Raw genomic sequence first — 23665 nt, 5'->3', positions numbered from 1 at the left:
CTGCTGGATGCTGCATGCAAGGATCACGACATTGCTTACAACACATATACGAATTTAGATGCGCGTCACGATGCTGATAAAAAATTGGAGCATGCCGCGTTCGGGAGACTCGTCAGCAGAGACGCCTCGCTGGGTGAACGGGTTGCAGCATTGGGCACGACCATTGCCATGAATACAAAACGAAAATTGGGGTGGGGGCTGTAATTAAATAACATACAGTAAAAAATGTCTACGCATATAACAGACTTACCAACAGAAGTGTTATACAAAATATTTACATTTACTTTCGACGATAGTCACGAGGATGTTAAAAAGCTTATTGATTTAGTTAAAATAACACCACAATTTCGCTTGCCCTGTGAAATGCTACTTCTGGATCATCTGAGAAAAATAAGCGATGTAAAATCTTCTTCTTCTCCCTATGCTCTTTTTCGGGCTGCTGATGAAAAATTGGCTGATAAGATGGACGAACTTCACGAGTGGAGACAGGGGAGGACATGATATACAGACGACTGGTATGCTTCAAATGCTGAAACCAGTAGGATCATCGATCACCTCATCGCATTAGGCAATGCCAAAACTTTTTTCTATAAATAACACACTGTAAAAAATCTACGAGACCAAAAAAATATTTCTTCGATATGGGTGAAAAAATTAGTGACGTCCAGGCATTAAAACAAATGCTAAATTTGTCAGTCGAGTATGTAAAAATTCAGGAATTGGAAGTGGACAAACCTTACGCAATAACTTCCGGTTCAATTGTTGCAACCCAGTATGGTCCCAAAGTACGTCTGTTGCTCAACGGACAATACAGTCTATTTTTACCAGATCGATACGCTAGCATGTTATCCGACGAGAAGCTATCTATTTTAATCGAGAGTACAACTCGAATCGTGTACAAGGGGACAAAAGAACTTCTTGGTAAGAAAACAAAGCACATAATAGAATTTGTTTAATAGCTGCAAAGTATATATAAATAACATACCGTAAAAAAAATTACACGGGAGGGAAAACAAAAAATCTCTGAACATATATAAAATAACATACCGTAAAAAAAAAATTACATCATGAAGCCCAAGGGCGTCGTGTACCAGATACCATATTCGAATCTGAAAACGCTGGGTGCCCTCGATGGGTTACTCACCAAGAAACAACGCGAGAAGAAACGTTCATGCTTGTCTAAAGGACACGGAATGAAATTGCTGCTCAGCACTCCACAATTGAAAAAGTTGCAACATTCGCGGAAGCAGCAGAAGATTGGAGGTTTCATATTCAGCATTCCGGCCATCTTGGCAGCTTTGGGTGCAGTGTTCAGCTTGGCAGGAGGCAGTGCTGCCATTGCCAAAACCGTCATCGATGCAAAAAAGAACAAGGCCGAGCTGGAAGAACAGAAACGTCACAACCTGGCTATGGAAAAGAAGGGGAAAGGTGTGACCAAAAAGCGAAAAAGCAACCTCGATGCTTTGAAGAAATATAAAAAAAAGAAGAAGCCCTGTCCAACTTCGATATTGAATCTCTGATCGAACTGTTGGGAATAAGGAACTTCAGGGGTGTTTTCATGTCCGATTCTCTACCCACTGCTGTGAAGAAAAAGGAGTATGGCGTGGTCAACCTGGACAGTTACAAAAATCCTGGTACACATTGGATATGCTACCTCAAAATTGACGATAACAATGCATTTGTTTTCGATTCGTTCGGTGGCACACCGCCTGCCAGGTTGGTGAAGTATCTCAGTGTTGCCAACCTCTACTACAATGACAAACGCATCCAGGGTTTCACCGATGTTAACTGCGGCCACCTATGCCTTTCCGTTCTCGGATACATGTCTAAAATAAATAACCCCTCAGTGGAGCATTTTCAGAAAGCATTGTGGTACCTAAAACACCATGGGAGTGTTCCATCTCACCAGCGAGACTTCGGTCTTGAAACTCGCGTTGCATGACGACATCATTTATCCTAAATCTATTGCTCTTCGTGCATTCTACAGCATGTACCTGATACCCAATGTCACGGAGCACAATAACAAAATTACTGTTGGAAATGAAAAAATAGTTATCACGCCAGGACAGTACAATCTGTCTACCTTGCAAGCCCAATTGCCAAGAAATATACTGCTATCTCAAAATTCTGTAACTCACAGAGTTGAAATTGTGTCTGCTACGGAAACAGTAGACCTAGGCACTGTTGGAGAGCTTCTGGGATTCGAGAACAACACAAAGCTCGAACCTGGCATCAAGCACATCGGTGCCAACATTCCTAAATTTCTAGCCATCGAAACTCTGAACATACATTGCAACGTGGCAGAAGGCATGATCACCAAATCCTCGGATGGCATCCCAGGCAGCCACAAGCAGACAGGTATCATCGCTACGTTCAAACCAAACTCTGAATTCATGGAACCGATTATATACACACCCTCACCACCGATATACTTCCCTATATCTCGTAATCGCATAGACAACATAGAATTGGCAGTGACAAACGAAAAAGATGAGGTGGTGAATTTTGCCGGAGCTACTACCACCGCCGTCGTGGAGATTAACGTATAATAAATAACAATCATGGAGCAAATCGAAAGTTACGAGTTGCAATCTTTCCCACCCAATCGTCGCACGTTCGCCAATTTGAACGAACCGAACAGGGAGATCGAATACGATGTGGACGTCGGGGATGGGTTCATTCACCCTCACAGAGCTGATTTGTATATCAAGTTTGATGTGGTGAAGAGAGACAACGGGGAAGCATTTAACGCCAATGCAAATTTAAAACTTGTGGACAATTTTGTGCCGCATCTGTTCTCGCAAGTGGAAGTTAGAAAGCATGGCACCGTCATCGATAGGGTTGACTACCCCGGGATTACTTCTACAGCTGTGGGAACACTGAAACTCTCCAAGAGCGATGCGGCATATTACCAGGCAGGGGGATTCGAAGCAGATACAAAAATCAAAACTCGAAGCCACACAGTACTGTTTCCCATGCGCTTGCTTCCAGGCTTCTTCTCCGACTACACGGAGATTATGTGGAAGGGTGGCTTGCGCGTCACTTTTCGCAGAAGCGCCAACGACAACGATGTGCTGATGCGTTACAGCACCTTGGGTGCAGACGGTGCAGCACTTGCCAACACACTACCCGACGCAGCCAAGTGCGTCATCCAGTTCATGGAGCTGCGCATGCCTGTGGTAGAATACGAATCTAACTACGGTCTCAAGTACAAAGCCGATATTTTGAAGAACCCCCAAGTACCCATCCAATTTTACGGCTACCAGTGCGTGCAGAAACCTGCTTCTGGCAGCCATTTTGAATTTGATGTTACTACGCAGTTCAACAGCATCCGGTACGATATGCCAGAGTTTACCGTCGTGCTCTTCCAGACGGGGAAAGATAATAACCAAGAGAAAGATTCTAGCCAGTTCGATAATTGCAAAATTAAGAATGTTTACCTCAAAAATGGAAGGAATGAAGTTTTTCCACGCGAGAATTATAACTTAAACATTACAAACGATGATTACCTGAAACTTTACGAGGCGTACACAGCTTACAAGAGAGTGACCTCCGGCAATGTGGACGTGTACTACAACCCCGACGAGTTCATAGCTCGCAGACCCATGTTTGTCATCAACACATCTAAAAGAAAACAGGTGGTTGTTAACGATCGTACCAACATCAAGATTGTATGCGAGTTCCACGACGCCTTGCCTGCAGATACTCTGTGCAGTGTCATTCTTATTGCAGAGAAAACATTTGTGTATGACGTCAAGAATGAAAGAGTAACTGAACAGTTTTAGATACAAAAAAAAAAATTAAAAAAATAGCACACAATAAGAAATGTGGAATTTTATATACACAAGTACAAACTACAATAAGCAGTTTCCCAGAAGTTTAATTTTGCTGTGCCATGCATGTAATCGAGGAAGTTGAAGTAAATTAAAATTGATTTTTTTTTCATTTTGCATTGCCTATTACTTTTTGTTGCACTCTGGGCAGGCCTTACTAGTTTGCAGGCGATAGTGGCCCCACGGAAGTGTATGGACCCCACATTCAAGAATACACCTCTTGTCGTCGTGTGCATCCAGAGCAACTTTCCTGACAATATTAGTTGTAAGCACATGATCGACGCTTTGGATACGATGCTCTTTTTGTAGAATGGGCGATTTTGTTCTGAGGCACTCGAGGTAATCCTCAAACTTGAGGTGCTCCCGAACCACTTGCCTGCTTACACCCTTTGCCTTTTTTGTTACAGAACCCTCAGCCCGGATCGCATAGGCTTTGGCACGAAGTCCAGCAAAGTCCACAATCACATCCCCGTCTTTCTCGTCCTTGAGTTTGCCGGGTATTTTTTTGTTTCGGGGCAGAATTCCATACCGGTTTGGCTGGGGATAGCCCGATGTGTCGAAGAGCTTGACAAGAGCTGGAACTTTGGCTATATCACCATACGCATCGGCCGTGCGAACATGGTACACCAAGCTGTCTGTGTCTGTGTAGAGGAGTGAGATATTGTGGTTGTAGTGTGCACGTAGTATGTCGTAATATGTCTCGAACATGCACAACTTGCTCAGATCCAAAACTGCAGCTCCCACATAGATGGGCTTGTTGAGTAGCACCTCGCCCCGGTTCATGTGAATCAGAGACATCTGTTCGTTGTAAATTGTTCGAGATCTGAACAGCGAGCTTGCAACAAGTCGACGACACTGTGTTTTCTTCGTCACCAACCTCACATCAACGCGATTTCGCACATTCTCCATGGTCTTCCCAAATACCGCATTGTTCATTAATTTGAAAAAATCGCGATCAAGTTCCGAAGTGGCAGCAGTGCGATGTTCGGTGTTCAGTTCGATGTACGGCTTCAACCATGGAGACTGCCTGAACAAGAGCACGCGGTGAACTGCTTTGACCGAGACCCCTTGCTGCATTAACCACTGGAGGTTCCGGTAGTGTAGCACATAACGCTTTTTGGGCTCCAAGTCCATGACGAGCTTTGGTTGATCTGAGCCAGGTGGACACTTGAATTCCGGAGCAGGCGAAAGGTCACAGAATGTATCCTGCAGCTTCTCGGGGAAGTCAAGGTCCACCTCGGCAAAAAACCCAAACTCGTCGCACTCTTTTTCGATGTCGTGGTATAAAGGATCAACCCACTCAAACTGTCCTGTTGGGAGTGGCTGCATCATGGAGTGCCCGTAAAGATTATTCACATCAGTGTACATGATGTAGCTTGATGGTTGGGAGCGGTCGTAACCAGTGGCCATGTGCTGATTGTTGGCGTGTGCGAAGCGTTGCGACACTTGGACCATGCCGCCCCGGATAGCTCTCTCGATGAAAAGCATGATATCAATATCGGAGATAAGGGAAAGTTTAACTTTAGTCAGCAGGAGCATGGCCGACCATGCCAGTCCAGGAAGGCTGTAAAAATATACAGGGTCCAGGTTGTAAATGTTTATCGCAGTCGCCCGGAACGCCTGGAACACATCGCCAAGAAGCGTCACATCAAGCTTCAGGTATGCATCGTGGTAATCACCAAAAGTTCGGCAACCCAACTTGACCCACATAGACTGAGCATGCTTGTACTCCTCGTCGGTAATACCTGAACCTCTCAGCTGGCTGTAGAATTTATCCTGGGGAGGCAGCAACTCTTCTTCGAACTTGGAAGGGTCGGTGACGTATTCGTAGGGGTAGACCCCTTTACGTCTGATGAGTGCGACATCTAAGTTCGGGAAACTTGATGTGGTAATGGCTAGTTGGTCGTCTCTGAGCTTCCAAGCAAGAGCATCCAGGCTTGCCTGGAGGAACCTCAGAGAGTCGAGGAACCGAAGCTCGATGCTCCTGTTTTTTGAGTCGCCGGGGATCGGCACCCACTTGCTGACGCTAATATAACGCTCCTCGTTTTGTGCCAGGACATTGATTCTTGCATTGTCGTACCCTAGATGTGTGACCAAGTGATGGAAATCATATCCCGAGCCATTGTGAAAAAAGACCGGTATGAAGCGCGGGTCCCTGGCTCTCAAGTTACACCTGCTGCACCACGGGCCAATGTAGCTTCCGGTCCCATAATGGTCATGGTGGTGGACCTTTTTGTTATCGTCAGTGAAGACCGAGTTGCAAACAGGACAATTTAGAGCTATTTCGTGCTGATGCTTGTCTTTGGGAGACAGAGGCAGCATGGGCTTGGGGGCCAACAGCACCTTCCCTATCTTGATGGCTTCCTGTTGCATTCTCTCCAGGAAGTGTTTGACCGGGTCGGGACCGCGATACACATAGGGCTCGGAGGCAATATGTTGGTCTCGCCACACCACAACATAGGAGTAACTCGAGGCCTCGTGGATTTGGAAAGGAATGGTAGAGGATGTTTCGGGGTTGGGCTCGCAGTTAGACAGAGGTTGAAGAAAGGCCTCGAAGTCTGCTACAATATAGGCAGGATGCTTCACCATAGCACTGTGCCTGCGAAAGCACTCTACTGCACCAGGTTCGGGCAGGATAGTTCGTGCAGGCTTGTTGGTACCACAGTAGAGCATGTGGCGAGCTAGCTTCTCAGCAGCAATGTTGGGACCTCTGATGCGCCGGTAATCCTGCTGTTCTCGATTGCGAAATGTAGACAAGCACCTGCGACACACCTCGACGTGGTGACTATCACTGCTCCGTTGGCTCGAAACAAGCCGAGAGAGCGAGCGAATGAGGGTGTAATGGTGATGGGTTTCGTCCTTGATGAGCAGGAGGTTGATTTCTCGTGCCTCGTTGTTGTTGCTCACGTTGCTCACGCAAATGGGGTAGACCTCATGTTTGTTCTCGAGACCGTAAACATTGATGGCTAATTGCAGGCCCAACAAGTCACGAGCACGAACCTCAAACTTGCGAATATGCGAGACTTCTACAGGGTAGGCAATCCCCGCCATTGCATCCTCCAGTTCCAACTCATACTGCTTGTAGTGTGCAACACGGCGTGGACTCTTTTCCCAAGGTATAGGGTGCAATGCTGCCAGCACCGACCAGAGGAAGCATTTGGTGTCTTTGTTCTGAATATTGAGAATAGCTTTTTTTGCTTTAACCTCGGGTGGCAGGGCAATATAGCTAGACCCTGCCAGTGGCAGGAATTTGTTAAGTTTCAAACAAAGTTTGTGGGGGTCGCCACACAGCGAACCGCCCGAGCCTTCAGCCTGATGCTCCTCGTGCTTTGCCACAAGCTCCTCGACAAACTTGTCGTAGATGCTGTCGAGGTCAGTGACATCTGCCTGATGCAGTGTTTTTGCTTTTGTGGCATGGAAGAATTTATATATTTTATCAGACGGTTTCTTATACTTGCAGCATAGCACAGCATAGAATTTAGTGGAGTGTGTGGCCAATGCATCGTTGAGGATGGATATTATCTTAGCTCGCTCGCTCCCCAGAAAACTACGCACATCGCAGAAGCTGTCTGATGTTATGTCAAAGTCTTCTAATAAATGCTCAAACGCAAACCGGTCTGCTTTCTTCGCCAGCTTGACGCGTTTGGCAGGTGGAGATGCATCGAGAGAGGTTACTTCTACCTTTCGCTTGGAAGGTTGCGGTAGAGATGTTCCAGTGCTCTTGCAAGTAAGCTGGTGTCGCTTGAAGTTGGGAATAGAAATATTTTTTCCACACTTAGAGCACAGTTTGGTCGCACATATTTGTTTTCCCGGCACACAAGTACGACAGTGCCTTTGAAAATGTTTACTTGACACAGCAGTTTGGCACGTAGGGCAATTTTTTACAGAACGCATAATGCAGAGATTTTTTGGGGGTATGTTATTTAATATCCAATGCTGTGCAATGCAAAATATAATTGTTAACTTTTTTTTTAAAAAAAAATCTTTTTTTGAAATATTCTCTATGACCTTACTTAGGTTTTTTCGCCAAATTATATGCTTCTAGTCTCCTATACTTTGGTAGAGCCCGTTCAGGTTCTATCCCCCGCCATGTGGGTTCCTCTGCCAATCCAGCAAAGGTGAGAAATCAGCGCTGTGCTCCGGCTTTAGACAGCCAATAGAAATTTTGCTTACTTAAACCAATCAGAAAACACCACGTATAAATTATTAGCCAATCAAAATCTCTGTTATTTTAGCTATCATATAAAAAAAATGCAAAATATCCCAGTTTCAATTCGATCCATTTATCTGAATCGAAGAAACCGACAATTCACATATCCCCATATCATTGTATGCTTGCCCTATTAGCACCTCTTTTGCTGTTGTGCTCAATTAGTTTTCACTAATTGGCGATTTTCTTGAAGAGGTCTAATAGAACAAGATACGGCGGTATGAGAAATATGCAAATTTAAAGATATTTTAGCGAATTACGCCGGCATAAGCTAAGTTCGTATTGCTAGAAGGCCTTCGTCGTTGCAAGTCACCTAACACATTCACTGGCAAAAAAAATTAAAAATGTTGACGTACTGAAAAAAAATAACTTGTCCCACTCAAGCATTCATCGAGTTCCAACATTTGTACAGAGATGGCTCTGTTGTTGTCGCTTATCAAATATATATATAATTTTGGAATATCTCTTAAACGGTACGAGATAGCCAAAATCTGTTTGCAGATTTGTAATGTACACTCGAAGATAAGTAAAAGTGTGAATACAACCTATGCTCGGAAATCCAAAATGGCGACCGGAAGTAGGTTCATCTCTTAAACGGTACGAGATAGCCAAAATCTGTTTGCAGATTTGTAATGTACACTCGAAGATAAGTAAAAGTGTGAATACAACCTATGCTCGGAAATCCAAAATGGCGACCGGAAGTAGGTTCATCTCTTAAACGGTACGAGATAGCCAAAATCTGTTTGCAGATTTGTAATGTACACTCGAAGATAAGTAAAAGTGTGAATACAACCTATGCTCGGAAATCCAAAATGGCGACCGGAAGTAGGTTTATCTCTTAAACGGTACGAGATAGCCAAAATCTGTTTGCAGATTTGTAATATACACTTGAAAATAAGTAAAAGTGTGAATACAACCTATGCTCGGAAATCCAAAATGGCGACCGGAAGTAGGTTCATCTCTTAAACGGTACGAGATAGCCAAAATCTGTTTGCAGATTTGTAATGTACACTTGAAAATAAGTAAAAGTGTGAATACAACCTATGCTCGGAAATCCAAAATGGCGACCGGAAGTAGGTTTATCTCTTAAACGGTACGAGATAGCCAAAATCTGTTTGCAGATTTGTAATGTACACTCGAAGATAAGTAAAAGTGTGAATACAACCTATGCTCGGAAATCCAAAATGGCGACCGGAAGTAGGTTTATCTCTTAAACGGTACGAGATAGCCAAAATCTGTTTGCAGATTTGTAATGTACACTCGAAAATAAGTAAAAGTATGAATACAACCTATGCTCGGAAATCCAAAATGGCAACCGGAAGTAGGTTCATCTCTTAAACGGTACGAGTTAGCCACAATCTGTTTGCAGATTTGTAATGTACACTCGAAGATATGTAAAAGTGTGAATACAACATATGTTCGGAAATTTACAGAGTTCATAGGAATTGTTATTTTATAGAACATTGTCAGCCATAAGGTTAATTCACCCTCTTCTCCTCAAATCGCATTACATACATGTGGAAGACAGAGGTAAAAAAAAATTAGGTTAAATTAACCTCTCTCCGAGAACTGACCCCGAGCGCCCATTTTTAGCGAGCGCTATTTCAGCGAGCGCTATTTCAGCGAGTGTTTTTGTAAAGCGAGTTGGCAACACTGCTTGTGAGGTTAACATACACCGTGAAAAGCTACGCCTCGCCCGAACACATGTACACTCACACACAAAAAAAAGCTAAAAAAATTATACACCGTGAAAGGCTACGCCGAGTTGGAAACACTGCTTGTGAGGTTAACATACACCATAAAAGGCTACGCCGAGTTGGCAACACTGCTTGTGAGGTTAACATACACCATAAAAGGCTACGCCGAGTTGGAAATACTGCTGGTGAGGTTAACATACACCATAAAAGGCTACGCCTCGCCCAAACACATGTACACTCACACACAAAAAAAAAGCTAAAAAAATTATACACCGTGAAAGGCTACGCCGAGTTGGAAATACTGCTGGTGAGGTTAACATACACCATAAAAGGCTACGCCGAGTTAGCAACACTGCTTGTGAGGTTAACATACACCGTGAAAGGCTTCAAAATATCAGTTGGTGAAATTTTCGGGGGGTGAGTTGGCACCACTGCGAGCCCCACATGATGATTCGAGCCCCAAATGAGGATTTAGAACCGGGCCACCTGTACTACTAGTATTATTCCCAAAGCTTAGAGGAAAAGGATAAAGGAATTCATTAAATAGTCAAAACCGAAATAAAATGAAATCCAGAGGGAAGTCCAGATCCTACATATTGAGAAGGAAGTCCAGATCCAGGCCGTCCATCAAGAAGGAAGTCCCGAACCAGAACGTCCATTAAGAGGGAAGTCCAGATCCTCCATATCGAGAAGGAAGTCCAGATCCAGGCCGTCCATTAAGAAGGAAGTCCCGCTCCAGATCTGCCCATTACGAAGGAAGAATATTGAGATGAAAATTGACTGTAAACGAGAAAATTATAGAAGAATGTAGCTTATCATGTAAAATTCTTACTCCATGTATCCTGTGTTTAAATAATATATTCGTTTAAACGTCTCCATTGGAAGGCATCCTGTTTGGTTTCGTTGTCTACAAAGAACCCTACCCTGTAGATAAGCTAGCTGAGTTTTGAGATTAAGGTTTATGTACCTTTGCACCAAATGAAGGTAGCAATATTTAAAATTAGGTTCAGAATTTTCATTTGTTTTAATATTGCTTTCGAAAAAGAAATATAAAATATATAAAAATTGCTGAAGTAATTTGTTATTTGACAATAGAAGAATGAATTCAAGGATTTCCTTACTACATACTCGGGTGGCACCACTCGAAATGATTAGCCTATCTCCGTGGCATGGTGGTTAGCGCAGCGCAATACGAAGTCAGGGATCTCGAATTCCAAGCTTGGTCTGAGACTGGAATTATCCTGAGCGTCTCTTCATCAATTTCATCATATCATCACTCATCGATTAGCCAAGAGTGGCAGAAAAGCGAAGTATAATCGATGAATCGGACAACAACGAAGCAACAACTTTAGCCACTACGCTAGTGAGGAAGACCTGCAATTTTTTTCACTAATGATACGACAAAGTTAGTTAGATTTTTTATTTGTGTTTTAAGTAGGCTTTATGTACAGATAGGCTAATCGGGACTTGACCTCCAGTTTAAAGTGGGATCGAGTCCACTATATGCCTCCACTGGGTATCGAATTCCGGGACCGCTTGATTGCAAGGCTACGAAGTTACCGCTGCGCCACTGGTGTTTGATCCATTGCTTATATTTGTTTCAGTTCATCATCAACAGATGGCAGGAAGAGTAAGATTTTATCATAGGTATAAATTACTTTTCTGGAACGAAGCAGTGCCAATTCAAAAGTCCATCTTTCTGGAAAGAATTACAAAATTATATAAATATATAACTTTGAAATATACTTTCAGGTGTTGACACATTTCAGAAAACATTATAAACAGTTCTCAAAAACTTTACACCGTAACTTTTTTAATTCAAGAACTAAATTATTTATAATTTTAGACCTGTCCAAGATAAAATAGTTGATATTTATTGCAAGGTACATGTAAAGCTAAGATTTATCTGTACCTTTCATAAAGAAAACAAACTTAAATCATTTGCGCATGCGCATTTATTTACGATATTCATTTATTGCACATTGTTTATTCCACGTCTAATTTTTACCTCTCTGATAATAGTGGTGGTGGTGATGAATAAGAACCAGTAGAGGACTCGAACATACAACCTACGACTTCGCAGCCCGATACGTTAAATAATTAACACTCTAGCCCAAAGGTTGTACCCGACAATGATCTTGTTAATACAGAAAACATTTCTTTGTACTTATCCAGTTCCAGCCAGCAGTTTACATTTAAGAATTAGAATTATGAATTTTAAAGAAAAAACAACCCAAGCATTATATTAAGTTAAAATGTAAATTTGAGGATTTCATCGATTTTGTAGTTAAATACACTAGAATTTTTGTTTTTAAGTTCACATTATGCACATGTAGGCCAATCGGGACGGGACCAACAGTTTAAAATCGGATCCTAAGTTGTGTGTGCCTGCACCGGGTACCGAACCAGTACCCTCGAAAATGTGGGATCAGACACCTTGAACCATTATGACAAGGAAATACTGAATTAATTATTTAACCCAATATTCACTTCGGTTCTGAATTTTTAATATTCGTTTTAATATTTTTTCCGAAATGTTTACTGATAGATTATTATGTTGCATTGAAAATTCCCGAAGAAACTTTTTCATCTGATAGTTGAGGAATGTAATCAAGAATTTGTCTGCACTTTCTCTTAGCAACAATACCTAGCCGTATGTGATGGTTGCACAATGGGTAAGTGCATTTCTTGAGGAAGTTGGGATGTGTCAGTGAGAACAACCTCTACATGAGGAAAATTGCATCATGCTTGGTTACCGGTATTGTGACCATTGTGTAAGCTGCTTCATGCAAGTATTGATGACAAGACTGTGGTAATATGATATTTTCCTTTTGGTAGTAATATTATCCTGTAGTTGGCAACACTGGGATAGGTGATTCGATTTTCACCTAACATGCCTCTCACATATTCATCGGATTCCAAGTGTTATGGAGGGATCGGAAGCCATTCCGGGAGGGCAATGACGCTTGGTGGCATTTCACGGAAGGTTTCTCCCATCAGGTACGATCCGGGCAGATTCCCCGGACGATGGCGTTCCGATCGAATTCACATCTCATTGTGTTCCTTTTTACTCGGGGGGATTTCCCTCTTTCCCGAAACGGAATAAGGCGCGAAAATTTACCGCTCCTTCTGTGATCAATTCGCGCCCAAAAGGAGATTTCGGATTCTTTTGCAGATGATACAGCATTTTTACTTTCTTTGTAGTCATGGCAATTCTAAAGAGCGAATTGGATTTTTCTCTTCGGACAAGGTCAAAAGCTTTTGTATCTTATTCGTTTGAATTATATTATTTCCTGTTCAAGACTGGAAATTTCTAGGATATAAGCATCTTCAGCACTCATAAAGGGCAGAAGAGATGAGCATACGCAAACAGTGGTACCTTTGCAACTGAATAAATGATCCTACAAAATTGAAAACCGTTTTATGGTGGTTGCACTAGGTAAGATACACTTCAGAGGCGTCTCCTGAACGCATGCGGTGCATACTGATCGTGCGTCAATTGTGGGAAAAAGGACAGCTTGCTCTGCGACGACATTAATGAGCATTTCTACATTCTAATTTCTTCATATAGGAAAAGTATTTATTTTACACGAGAGCGCTCAACTAAGCTTATATTACATTTCTTGGATCTGAAGTGACGCATGCGTCAATTGTGGGGATAGAATTATTACTTTCTTTCACTTCAGATCCAAGGAATGTAATATAAGCTTAGTTGAGCGCTCTCGTGTAAAATAAATACTTTTCCTATATGAAGAAATTAGAATGTAGAAATGCTCATGAATGTCGTCGCAGAGCAAGCTGTCCTTTTTCCCACAATTGACGCATGCGCAGCATGCACCGCATGCGTTCACGAGACGCCTCTGACTACAGTCCCGTTTAACCGAATCCCGATTAACCGAATCCAGATTAATCGAATCCCGATTAATCGAATCGCTAAAAAAAAGTCGTTACTCGTGCGCGACCGTGTTTAACTCGGGAGCACCGACGAAGCACTTTGTCTGTTTTGGTCTCAGTTAGTTATCAACGGCTTTTTGTACCAGAGCCTTAATGTTACTGTAATTCATGTTCTTGAGTTAAATGACTCCGTATTATTGTAAGCTTTTTGTTTATGCCTACATGCTGAAATACATACCGGGTGGTCCAAAAGTCCCGGAACGGTCACATATCGTGAGAAATACACATCGAATCGGAAAACGAAAAAATACGTGTTTAATAAGTGAAAGAAAGCTATTCAATGATATCACACTTGATTCCCCACCCCCACCCCCTGGGGGTGGGGCGGGGGCAACTGTGACATTTTAAATGGAAACCCCCATTTTGTATTGTAAAATCGGAAGGAGGACTTCAATCCGAATCCAACGAGTTATCAACAATCCTCCTAGTTTAATTAGGAACGGAGACATAGGGATTTTAAATTTTTGGCAAAAAAAAAAAAAAAAAAAAAAAAAAGTGAAAATTTTATGCAACCCAAAATATTTCAAAGGGACGCTCTGCCCCTAATTGACCTAGAATGAAAGCGATTGCAGATTCGGAATCTGCACGTCAAGACCTTTCAATAGAGTAATTGAAAATTGTTTGTGTTTTATGAAATTTTCACTTTTTTTGCAAAAATTTAAAATCGCTATGTCTTTGTTCCTAATTTAGCTAAGATGATGTTTGATAGCTCGTTGGATTCGGAATGAAGTCCTCTTTCCGATTCTACAATACAAAATGGGGGTTTTTATTTAAAATTTCACACTTGCCCCCGCCCCACCCCCAGGGGGCGGGGGTGGGGAATCAAGTGTGATATCGTTGAATAGCTTTCTTTCACTTATTAAACACGTATTTTTTCGTTTTCTTATTCGATGTTTATTTCTCACGATATGTGACCGTTCCGGGACGTTTGGACCACCCGGTATGTACTGTATATCAAAATACTGTACGTAATAAAATGTACGTACTGTATATCAAAAAACCTTTATTCCGGTTTAACCGAATTTTCGTTCAACCGAAGCACCATCAGTCCCATCAAATTCAGTTAAACAGGACTGCAGTGTAGAGGGAGATTATTTCCATAACATCTTTGGCAGTTATGCATTTGAAGCTTCGGAACGAGTCACAACTCTCGAAGCAGCCAATTAACCAAACGAGCTGCTGACGTAATCTCAACCCAGAACCTATCGCTAAGCCCCTTACTCAGGTTCTACACGCCCACTAGGCTCGCTAGACAGACTCGCGCAGTCCGCTGGAGATGTTCCGAAAGCAATTCAACTCTACCACGATACATAATTTTGTAAATAAAAATCTACCTAGAACTTAATGATTAGAATGACACTGTTGTTATTCAAGAAATATCGAATAGATAAAGGGCTCGGTGTAAAGCATACTAAGTGACATTTTGGTCATTTTTGAGTTCATTAAGAAAAATAGGTTATTAGAAACTATACTGTAGATAAATTGTTTTCGTGTTGTGTTTACCAATTTCAGAAGGCTTCACTGAGTCCAATGCAAATTGTATGACATGGCAGTTTCACTCGAAAATTGAAGCATGCCACATTTTACTTTGTAAATAAAAAATGACCAAATTGTCATAGCTTGTTTTACACCCTAGCCTTTCAAATGAAATAATAATAATAATAATATGGTTATATCTTACATGCAGAGTATGAATACTAAAGAAATACTGAGATAGCCTTATGCTGTTTTCGATACTTTAGACAGCACAGTTTCAGCATGCCTACCATCTTCCAAATATTTATTGTATGTTTTGCGCAGAAATACTTGTCTGACACTGGACAATCAAATAGAAACACCCTAATTAATAAAAAAACTTTAATTTCAACGTCAATTATGGTTCATATTATTTTTTATTATTTACGCGTGAAGAAACTACGTGAGTTACCCTGTATAATAAAAATATAGATATGTCAATGTACTTTTGAACTGCTGAGATCAGAGGCGTCTCCTGAACGCATGCGGTGTATGCTGCGCATGCGTCAATTGTGGGAGAAAGGACAGCTTGCTCTGCGACGACATTAATGAGCATTTCTACATTCTAATTTCTTCATATAGGAGAAGTATTTATTTTACACGAGAGCGCTCAACTACGCTGTTATTACATTTATTGGATCTGAAGTGAAAGAAAGTAATAATTATTTTCCCACAATTGACGCATGCGTCATTTCAGATCCAAGAAATGTAATATAATCTTAGTTGAGTGCTCTTGTGTAAAATAAATACTTCTCTTATATGAAGAAATTAGAATGTAGAAATGCTCATTAATGGATTCGCAGAGCAAGCTGTCCTTTTTCCCACAATTGACGCATGCGTTCAGCAGACGCCTCTGGCTGAGATATGTATATATATTTTAGCCCAGACACCTTGTATTTGTTCATCTTCCCTATTGATATATTTGAATTTTCCTTTCTTGTCAACAGGTGGCAGCAGATGCGGTTTTCATAACGTGCGCTAACGGTACAGGCCTCTACTATCGACACATGACCGAGACAGCTCACCAGAGGACCTTTGAAGGAACCAGGACGTGCATAGAGTCCAGGGTGAAGCTGGAATGCGAGAAAGAGCAACAAGAACAGCTGCTGCTCAGTGTAATCCCGGCGTATATTGCCGCTGAGGTGAGTAACTAACGCCATCTCTTGAGCTTTTTTACGTCAGCCCATTTTAAGACTATATCACGTGGTTATGGTATTTGTTGATTTGACCCAGTCCCCAGAAGCGTAGTGTTCGCTCCAGATGACGTACTTAACGTCATTTATTTATGCCGTTATGGTATCTGCGACGAGAATGATGCAGTGAAAGAAAAATAACAAGTAAAGGAAATAGTCCAAGTCCAGGACGTGGCTATGGTTCTGCAGTGTAGCTTGACTGGTACATTTTCCCGCTATGACGTCATCAAAGATGGCGACCACTGCTCATATATCTGTTAATACTTGACCGATTTTGATGAAAATTGATTCAGTATGCTATAATTTCTATAGCTAAAAGTCCAATGAAAATGAATTGTAAACCATTTTGTCTTTTGTTTATTGTTTTTATTGTTTTCTTTTCAATAACAATATCCATAGATACTTTCACTTAATATAAATTGCAATAAATTCAGTAATACTGTTAAGTTTATTTACAAGTTCACTTTATGCCCAGAAAGGCTAATTGGGACTAGACCTACAGTTTTAAGTGGTATCCGAACCACTATACGGCTCCACTGGGTAAAGAACTCGGACCCCTTAATTAAAAGACAACGATTGTGTGATTTGGTTTATTTTTCTTCGCTTTTCTGCCACTTTTGGCTAATCATGAAGATGAGAATGACTGACAAATTGATGAAGGGAACGTACTAAGCATTGGTTAAAAAAAGTGTCTATACTCAAACTTTTTTCGATCAACATTCTGCTGTAGTGACGGGTTAAGTTGGCTAACATCCTTCAGCTTATGCAACCTGTTATGCAACAAAGTTAAGCAGGTTGCAGTACTAATAGGATAAGGGATAAACAGGAAAATTCATTTAACACCTCTAATGCAAGCAAACGAACATATCAGTGGCGTAGTACGGATTTTTGTGTCACCCCCTCCCCCTCCCCGCGGTATACGTATGAGGGATCTCTACTGAAAACAATGACTGAAATATACAAGATATATTTTTATTCGCCTTTCTACTACTTTCGGTTAATCGTAACGATGAGGATCAATGATAACTGGATGGAGTTGAGGAAGGGATACTTAACCCATGGCCACACCAGGACTCGAACCCAGGTCTTTCAGCCGTTAGATCGTGAGACCACAATTCAACTCAAAACTACGTTCGACCACCGAGGCGCTCAGAACACTAGTGTACACTCTGTCTCGACAATCTCTGTAGCAATTTCGCACATAACGGTAGAGAAGTGGAGAAAGTGACTGGGTGGAAGAGCTGCTGCAAACGGCTGGTCGAGGAAGCCGCATTTTTCCTTCACGCGTTCATTGGTCGAGCATTCTCGAGTCACACTTGCGCAGAGACCTGTTTTCCTTCGCTTTCTCCATGAATCTTCCTTTCGCTTGATGTACTGAGCATCCAATGGTGAACGTGTACATAGTTCACTTCAACCAAGGATAGCGTACCATAGCATGTTGTTCTTCGTTGGTGCAGTTCGGCAATGTTCCTGTCGTTGCGACTGTCACGTGACTCCGTCTGAGTGCTACGCGGTGCACAATTCGGCTGCTTACAGGTCATTTGCAGACGCATCATCTTCTCTGCATTCTGGTGCATTACTTTTTGATGCACCCTCGTTCATGGAGATATGCAACCCAGCCGTCTCTAGTTTACTGTGAATTGCATGGTCCAGTACGTAACTATACAGGTAAAGGTGTAGCTATCCCCTGTGCAGTGTACAGTGACATGAAAGCAAATAAGGGCGATGTGTGCCTCCGCGCATTCTCGACCTTCACCATAGTGGCGATACTGGGTGAGTCCCAGAGCCGCTCTATTCCGTGACATTGCTAACTAGGGTTAACTCCCCAGACGTATCTACCAAAAAGCAGTACTTCTAATAAAGCACGAAAAATTAACTCTAATTGTCCATTTCCTAAATTGAAATGTTTGAATCTCAGACCTCTTCCTTTCTTACCTACAAATATAGAAATGATATAGCTGTGGAAAGCTTGTTACTTTTATCTGGCGTGTATACCATTTGGTGAAATTTTATCACTAACAAACACCACTAACTAGCCGGTAAATTCATATAAGTAGCTCACGATAAATTGGTAATATACCTTTTCGAGCACGAATATATTCAACATCACATTATTTATAAAGTTTAATGCAACAATACACGTAAGAAAGTAGTTTAATATATAATTATTAAAACATAATTTCTCCATCAGTTAGTAATTAAATTATTCTTAAATAAAATATATTTTGCGTGCATAAATTAAAGAAAATGGTGTTATTTGTGATATAAATATTCCGATCTTTGACGAGAATAGTTTCTTATATCAAGTGCTGCCACCTATTAAATTACGAGACAGTTAATTCCTATTACTCCTACATATAGTGTAGTAAATGCATCCATAAAAGGTAACCATATACGTAATCAAATTTCAATACTGATGTTTTATCAGAACTTCTTTTATGATACATTGATTTGCTTTATTTTACTTCGCTTGTCTGCCACTTTTGGTTAATCGTGAAGATGTGAATGAATGATGAAAGGATGAAATAGATGAAAGGACAATCACAAACACATATGCAGACAACAGAAGTCCCACAAAGAATCAAACTGATCTTGGGTCTAGACGCCAGAGCCTCGAAGTTGTTACGTACCCAATAGGACCAAGTAATGTAAATAGTTTGCTAAAGAGGAATAGAGATGGCAGCACCAGGCGTGCAAGATTAAGAATTAGCACAAAATATGTGAATAACTTTATAAATAAGAACAAAGTAAATTGGAAAGATGAAAAACAATAGAATATATTATAAGAAAACAAAGAATAAATAAAAAAGAAATAAATTAATATATATACTTGATAAATCAAACTAGTGATCATATGTAAATTGATCAGAAAACTAAAGAAGTCAAAGCACTGCTACAAATTTGTGTCTGAACAGATATTGCAGCTGTCTGATTCATTTACCATTCCCATAGCGGAAATTTTGTTTACATCAGTGGCGGCGCGTTCCAGTCGACGCCCCACAGCACTTTTGGTTGCGCGTGTCAGTCGTTTGGCACCAAGTATACACTCTGTTGTACCCAGTTAATGTTGGCGCATTCCAATCGCAGCCGCAAGGGAGGATATTAGTATAATTCCAAAAGCTTAAAGGAAGAAGCTAAATAAAGGAATTCATTAAATCGTCAAAAACATAAATAAATGGAAATTCAGAGGGAAGTTCACAAAGAAGACAAGAAGGAAGTCCAGATCCAGAACATCCATTAAGAAGGAAATCCAGATCCTCCATATTGAGAAGGAAGTCCAGATCCAGGCCGTCCATGAAGAAGAAAGTCAATTAAGAAGGGAGTCGAGATCCAGATCGTACCTTACGAAGGAAGTCAAGAGAGAAGAATATACAAATCAACAAAAGAAATAACAAAAAAAAAGCATATTGAAATAAAAATTGACTGTAAATAAGAATTGTAGAAGAACGTAACTTATCATGTAATATCCTGATTCCATGTATCCTGTGTTTAAATAATATATTCGTTTAAATGTCTCCATTGGAAGGCATCCTGTCTGGTTTCGTTTTCTACAAAGAACCCTACCCGGAAGATATTCTAGCTGAGATTTAAGATTAATATTTATATACCTTGCTCCAAGTGGAGGTAGCAAAGTGTGCAAAATGCGGTCCAGGGTGTACTACGTGGAAGTGAGGTGTCTTATGGAACGGGTCGCCTTACACCTCGCCAGACAGATGGGCTGATTTTGTCCGTTCATGCTGTATTGCGCTATTATTTACCGTGTACATCAGTCGACCAAAGCTTGTTTTTATAGCTTTTGTAGTTGTGAGGTGCCAACTCCGTCACTTAGATCGCAAGATTAGCACATTTTCATAGAAGAATGCATGGGCAGTTTGCGCGCAGTTACTTTTGCTTCTGGATGTACATTTCATCGCAAGAAGTAAATAAAGAGATCGAAATTCAGAAAGAAAAAAAGCTGCTTTTCTACGAATACACTTGAGATAACTGGAGATTAACTGAAAAACATATGTGTATGTTCTCGAAGCTCTTTTTCTTCACCCTTAACGAACTTGCTGATCTAATAGCGGACTGGTTGTTCCATACAATAGGCCTGAACTGGTTGGAAATGTGGAACTTGTTTCACGGTCCCTGGAGTTCGAATACAGATTACGTGACTCGACCGAAGGCAACTTCTCTCTCTCGTTGCCGTGTTTCATGGTCCTTTCTCCACTGGCATTATGATCTGCTTTTTATCCGTTGGATGGAACTTGTAACAGGACGAATGAAGCATTTGAAAATAGTCCAAGCATCACGTTTCCGATAATTCAATTTGATCTTTATTTCGGACAATTTTCCTTTTTTTTATTTCAGTCAAATTTGTCCACGTTTCTCACTTTTTTTATCCAAGAGGTCTTGTTGTTTGTGAGAGCTAAAATTAGGGAGTAACCTGTATACAGGGTGATTGGAAATTCGACCTATTCCTGGAAAGGGGTAATGCTAGAGCATATTTGCAAGAAATTTGACCCTATGCACCGGGGGTTGGAAATCAATGGGTTTCGAGTTATTGCAGTTTGTACATTTTCGTGACATTCCGACTTGCGACCAAAAAAACTAATAATTGTGAAAAAACTACTACACCCTGGGCACTTAATCGACACATTGCTAACAGCTGACGAATGAGTGACTACTGGAAAAAAATCATGCACAAAATTCTCATACCCACAGGAAAAAACAGTCATTGGAGCACACGTCATGAAGAAATTTGGAAATTATCCTTTAAATCGAAGAGGATTACTCAAAAAAATGGTAACACACTTAGCGTAAAAATTACGGAAAAAACTTCCTCGTTTCATCTCGTTTACTCGAGATGCACTTCAATGCATCAGTTGATGCGCTTTGATGCACCAGAATGCATCATTTTTGATGATGCACTTAAACGTTTTGTCTGAGCTACATAAACTCTGTAGCTCAGACCAAACGTTTAAGTGCATCATCCAAAAGGATACAGGAAGATGCATCAAGGAACATCAACTGATGCATTGAAGTGCATCTCGACTGAAATAAATCCTCACTTGAATCAGATGATTCACTTTGTTGTTTCTTTCACGACATACAAAAATACACCCAAATACATCAAATGTAACTCTGATTCTTTGAAGAAGCCATAACACATTGATGCATTTAGTTTTCTGTGTGTACGTTTGATTGGTTAGCACGCTTCACGTGACCGTACACCGCTCCAGAACGTAGTGTAAGCACCATGACACCAAATCGACAAAGTAGACGGCTCGGTATTGCACTTTAAAACCAACTAGATACACAAGTGCAGAGAGAGTAAAAAAAGTGCAGAGAACTAGACGAGACTAGTGTAGCTACCAGGATGGAAACACTTCAGGTCGCAAGCGAAGACGCGTACAAGTGTACGCTGGAAAGTGGACAGGCTGGCTGACTAAAGCACAAAACTCATCATGAACGGCCAGCGGGGTACCGAATCAGTATTAAGTTGCAATGAGAGTTCGTGGTTGTAGCTTGTTACGGAGCAGAAGGAGCGGCAACAAGAACAGACACAGATACTGGGTATATGGTGTATCTGTTAAGATGAGAGAATATGTAAGACTTCTATCGAAGTCGTCATGGATGAATGAGTACTTGTAGAGAAAGTTCCTCTTTACTTTCCCTTTCAATTTTCTTTCACTCGGTAACACCAGACTGTATTCAGTGAACAAAAAGTGTGAACCAGAGTAAGTGGTTCAGAACGAGGCAGTTTTAATTCTCGGGTAGGGTCTCCCAGTCCCGATTAACCTGTCCGTGCACAAAGGAAGCGTACAAAAAAGAACTTTCATTTCTTTGATATTGCCTCTTGCAGATTGAACAAAATACATATTTGGTAGAAAAAGCATATATTGTTCCCTGATCTGTCCTTGCTTACAGAGAAATGTATTTGACGCATGTCTATTTTTGTTTACCTGTTCCATAATATGAAAAACTCAATATGCTGACCAAGGCAGTAATTTATTTTATTAAAAACTTAAACTAAACTTAACGTTTCAACCTTCGAGCAAGGTATACTTCAGACTTTGTATCAAGTACAAAAGTAACAAGATACAAAAACAGGGCATTATATATACACAAACATTACTCCCTCCAGACTATTAGAAAGTTGTTCTGGAACTTTCTAGCAGGTGGCTTTCCCTTGTCAACTGTACTTTCACCTAAAAGGCTGAACATATTTACTTCCATATAGAATGTGGTTGGACTCTTAATCTCACGCTCTTTTTCCTTCATTTTTCATCCTTCTCCTCTCCTCGTTCTCTCTTGTCCTTTCCACTCTTTCTAACACCACCTTCCATTCTTTGTTTAACTTCAGCATTGTGTCTTCTTCACCTTTCTTCTCAATTTGCTTGGCCTCCTTCCATTTTCTCACTAGCATCCTCTTCTTCCTTTCTATCTGCTTAGCCTCATCTCACTCTATGTTATGTCCTGTTTCTCTCGTGTGTTTAAATATCGCATTTTTCTCTCTCTCTCTTAAGTCGTACATCATCCCTATGTTGTTTCAACCTGTCTTTCAGCCTCTTTTTCGTTTCTCCTATGTACACACTCTGACATTCTTTACATTTTACTTCCTAGATAATCCCTTCCTCTTCCTCTTCTCTGTTTTCCTCTTTCTTGTTTGCATTCTTCGTTATTCTTAAGATGTTTCTTCCTCCCTTCCTGTAAGTTTTAATGCCCGCTTTCCTAATCACTTTGCATATCTTTTCTGTGGTCTTCCCCATACTTCTTATTCCAAACCTCCTCTCTTTTTCTTTCTCTTCCTCTTTCTCTTCCAATTCTCCCCTGCCCCTTTTTCTTCCTTCTTCTGTTTATGTCCAGTCTATCCTCCTTCTCATAGCCATTCTTTTCCAGCTGTTTCCATTGGCTCTTTATTTTGCTGTTGCTTAATTATAATTCTTGTTCCTGCAGGTAAAGAGAAGCATAATGTTAAAGATGGCCGACGCTTGCCAGGAGAAGTCCAACAAACAAACCAGGTTTCACGAGATGTATGTACAACGTCACAACAACGTCAGGTAAGTCAGTGGAGCCTGAATTTTTCTGCTTGGTGTTAACCGTTATTATTAGAGAACGGATTTTAAGGTGCAGCTGTTTTCACACCGATCGTTTAAGACATGAAATCAAGTAAACCGAACACACTTTGTTGCAAGCTTTTGTGACATTAGCACATTTATCGCCATTTTATCCCCTCTTTGATGCTTCTTCCTTTTCCTTCATGTTTTGTTAAAAAATTGG

At 41.0% G+C, this 23665-nt stretch overlaps 1 protein-coding gene across 2 annotated transcripts in view; it reads left to right on the top strand.

The window, feature by feature from the left end:
- Positions 1 to 23665, top strand: part of Ac76E (adenylate cyclase type 2 Ac76E) — a 943073-nt gene that overhangs the window by 640909 nt on the left and 278499 nt on the right. For both annotated transcript variants that reach the window (XR_014443972.1, XM_083143984.1), the window contains exons 6-7: positions 16157 to 16351; positions 23342 to 23445. Coding sequence is in view for 1 of the 2 variants with exons in the window: in XM_083143984.1 (XP_083000110.1) it covers positions 16157 to 16351; positions 23342 to 23445 (299 nt within the window). In the remaining variant the exon portion in view is untranslated. The remainder of the gene's footprint in view (positions 1 to 16156; positions 16352 to 23341; positions 23446 to 23665) is intronic.

Source organism: Lepisma saccharinum, chromosome 22 (assembly GCF_977018435.1).
Source record: "Lepisma saccharinum chromosome 22, izLepSacc3.1, whole genome shotgun sequence".
NCBI lineage: Eukaryota > Metazoa > Arthropoda > Insecta > Zygentoma > Lepismatidae > Lepisma > Lepisma saccharinum.
This window is presented reverse-complemented; position numbering and strand designations above follow the sequence as displayed.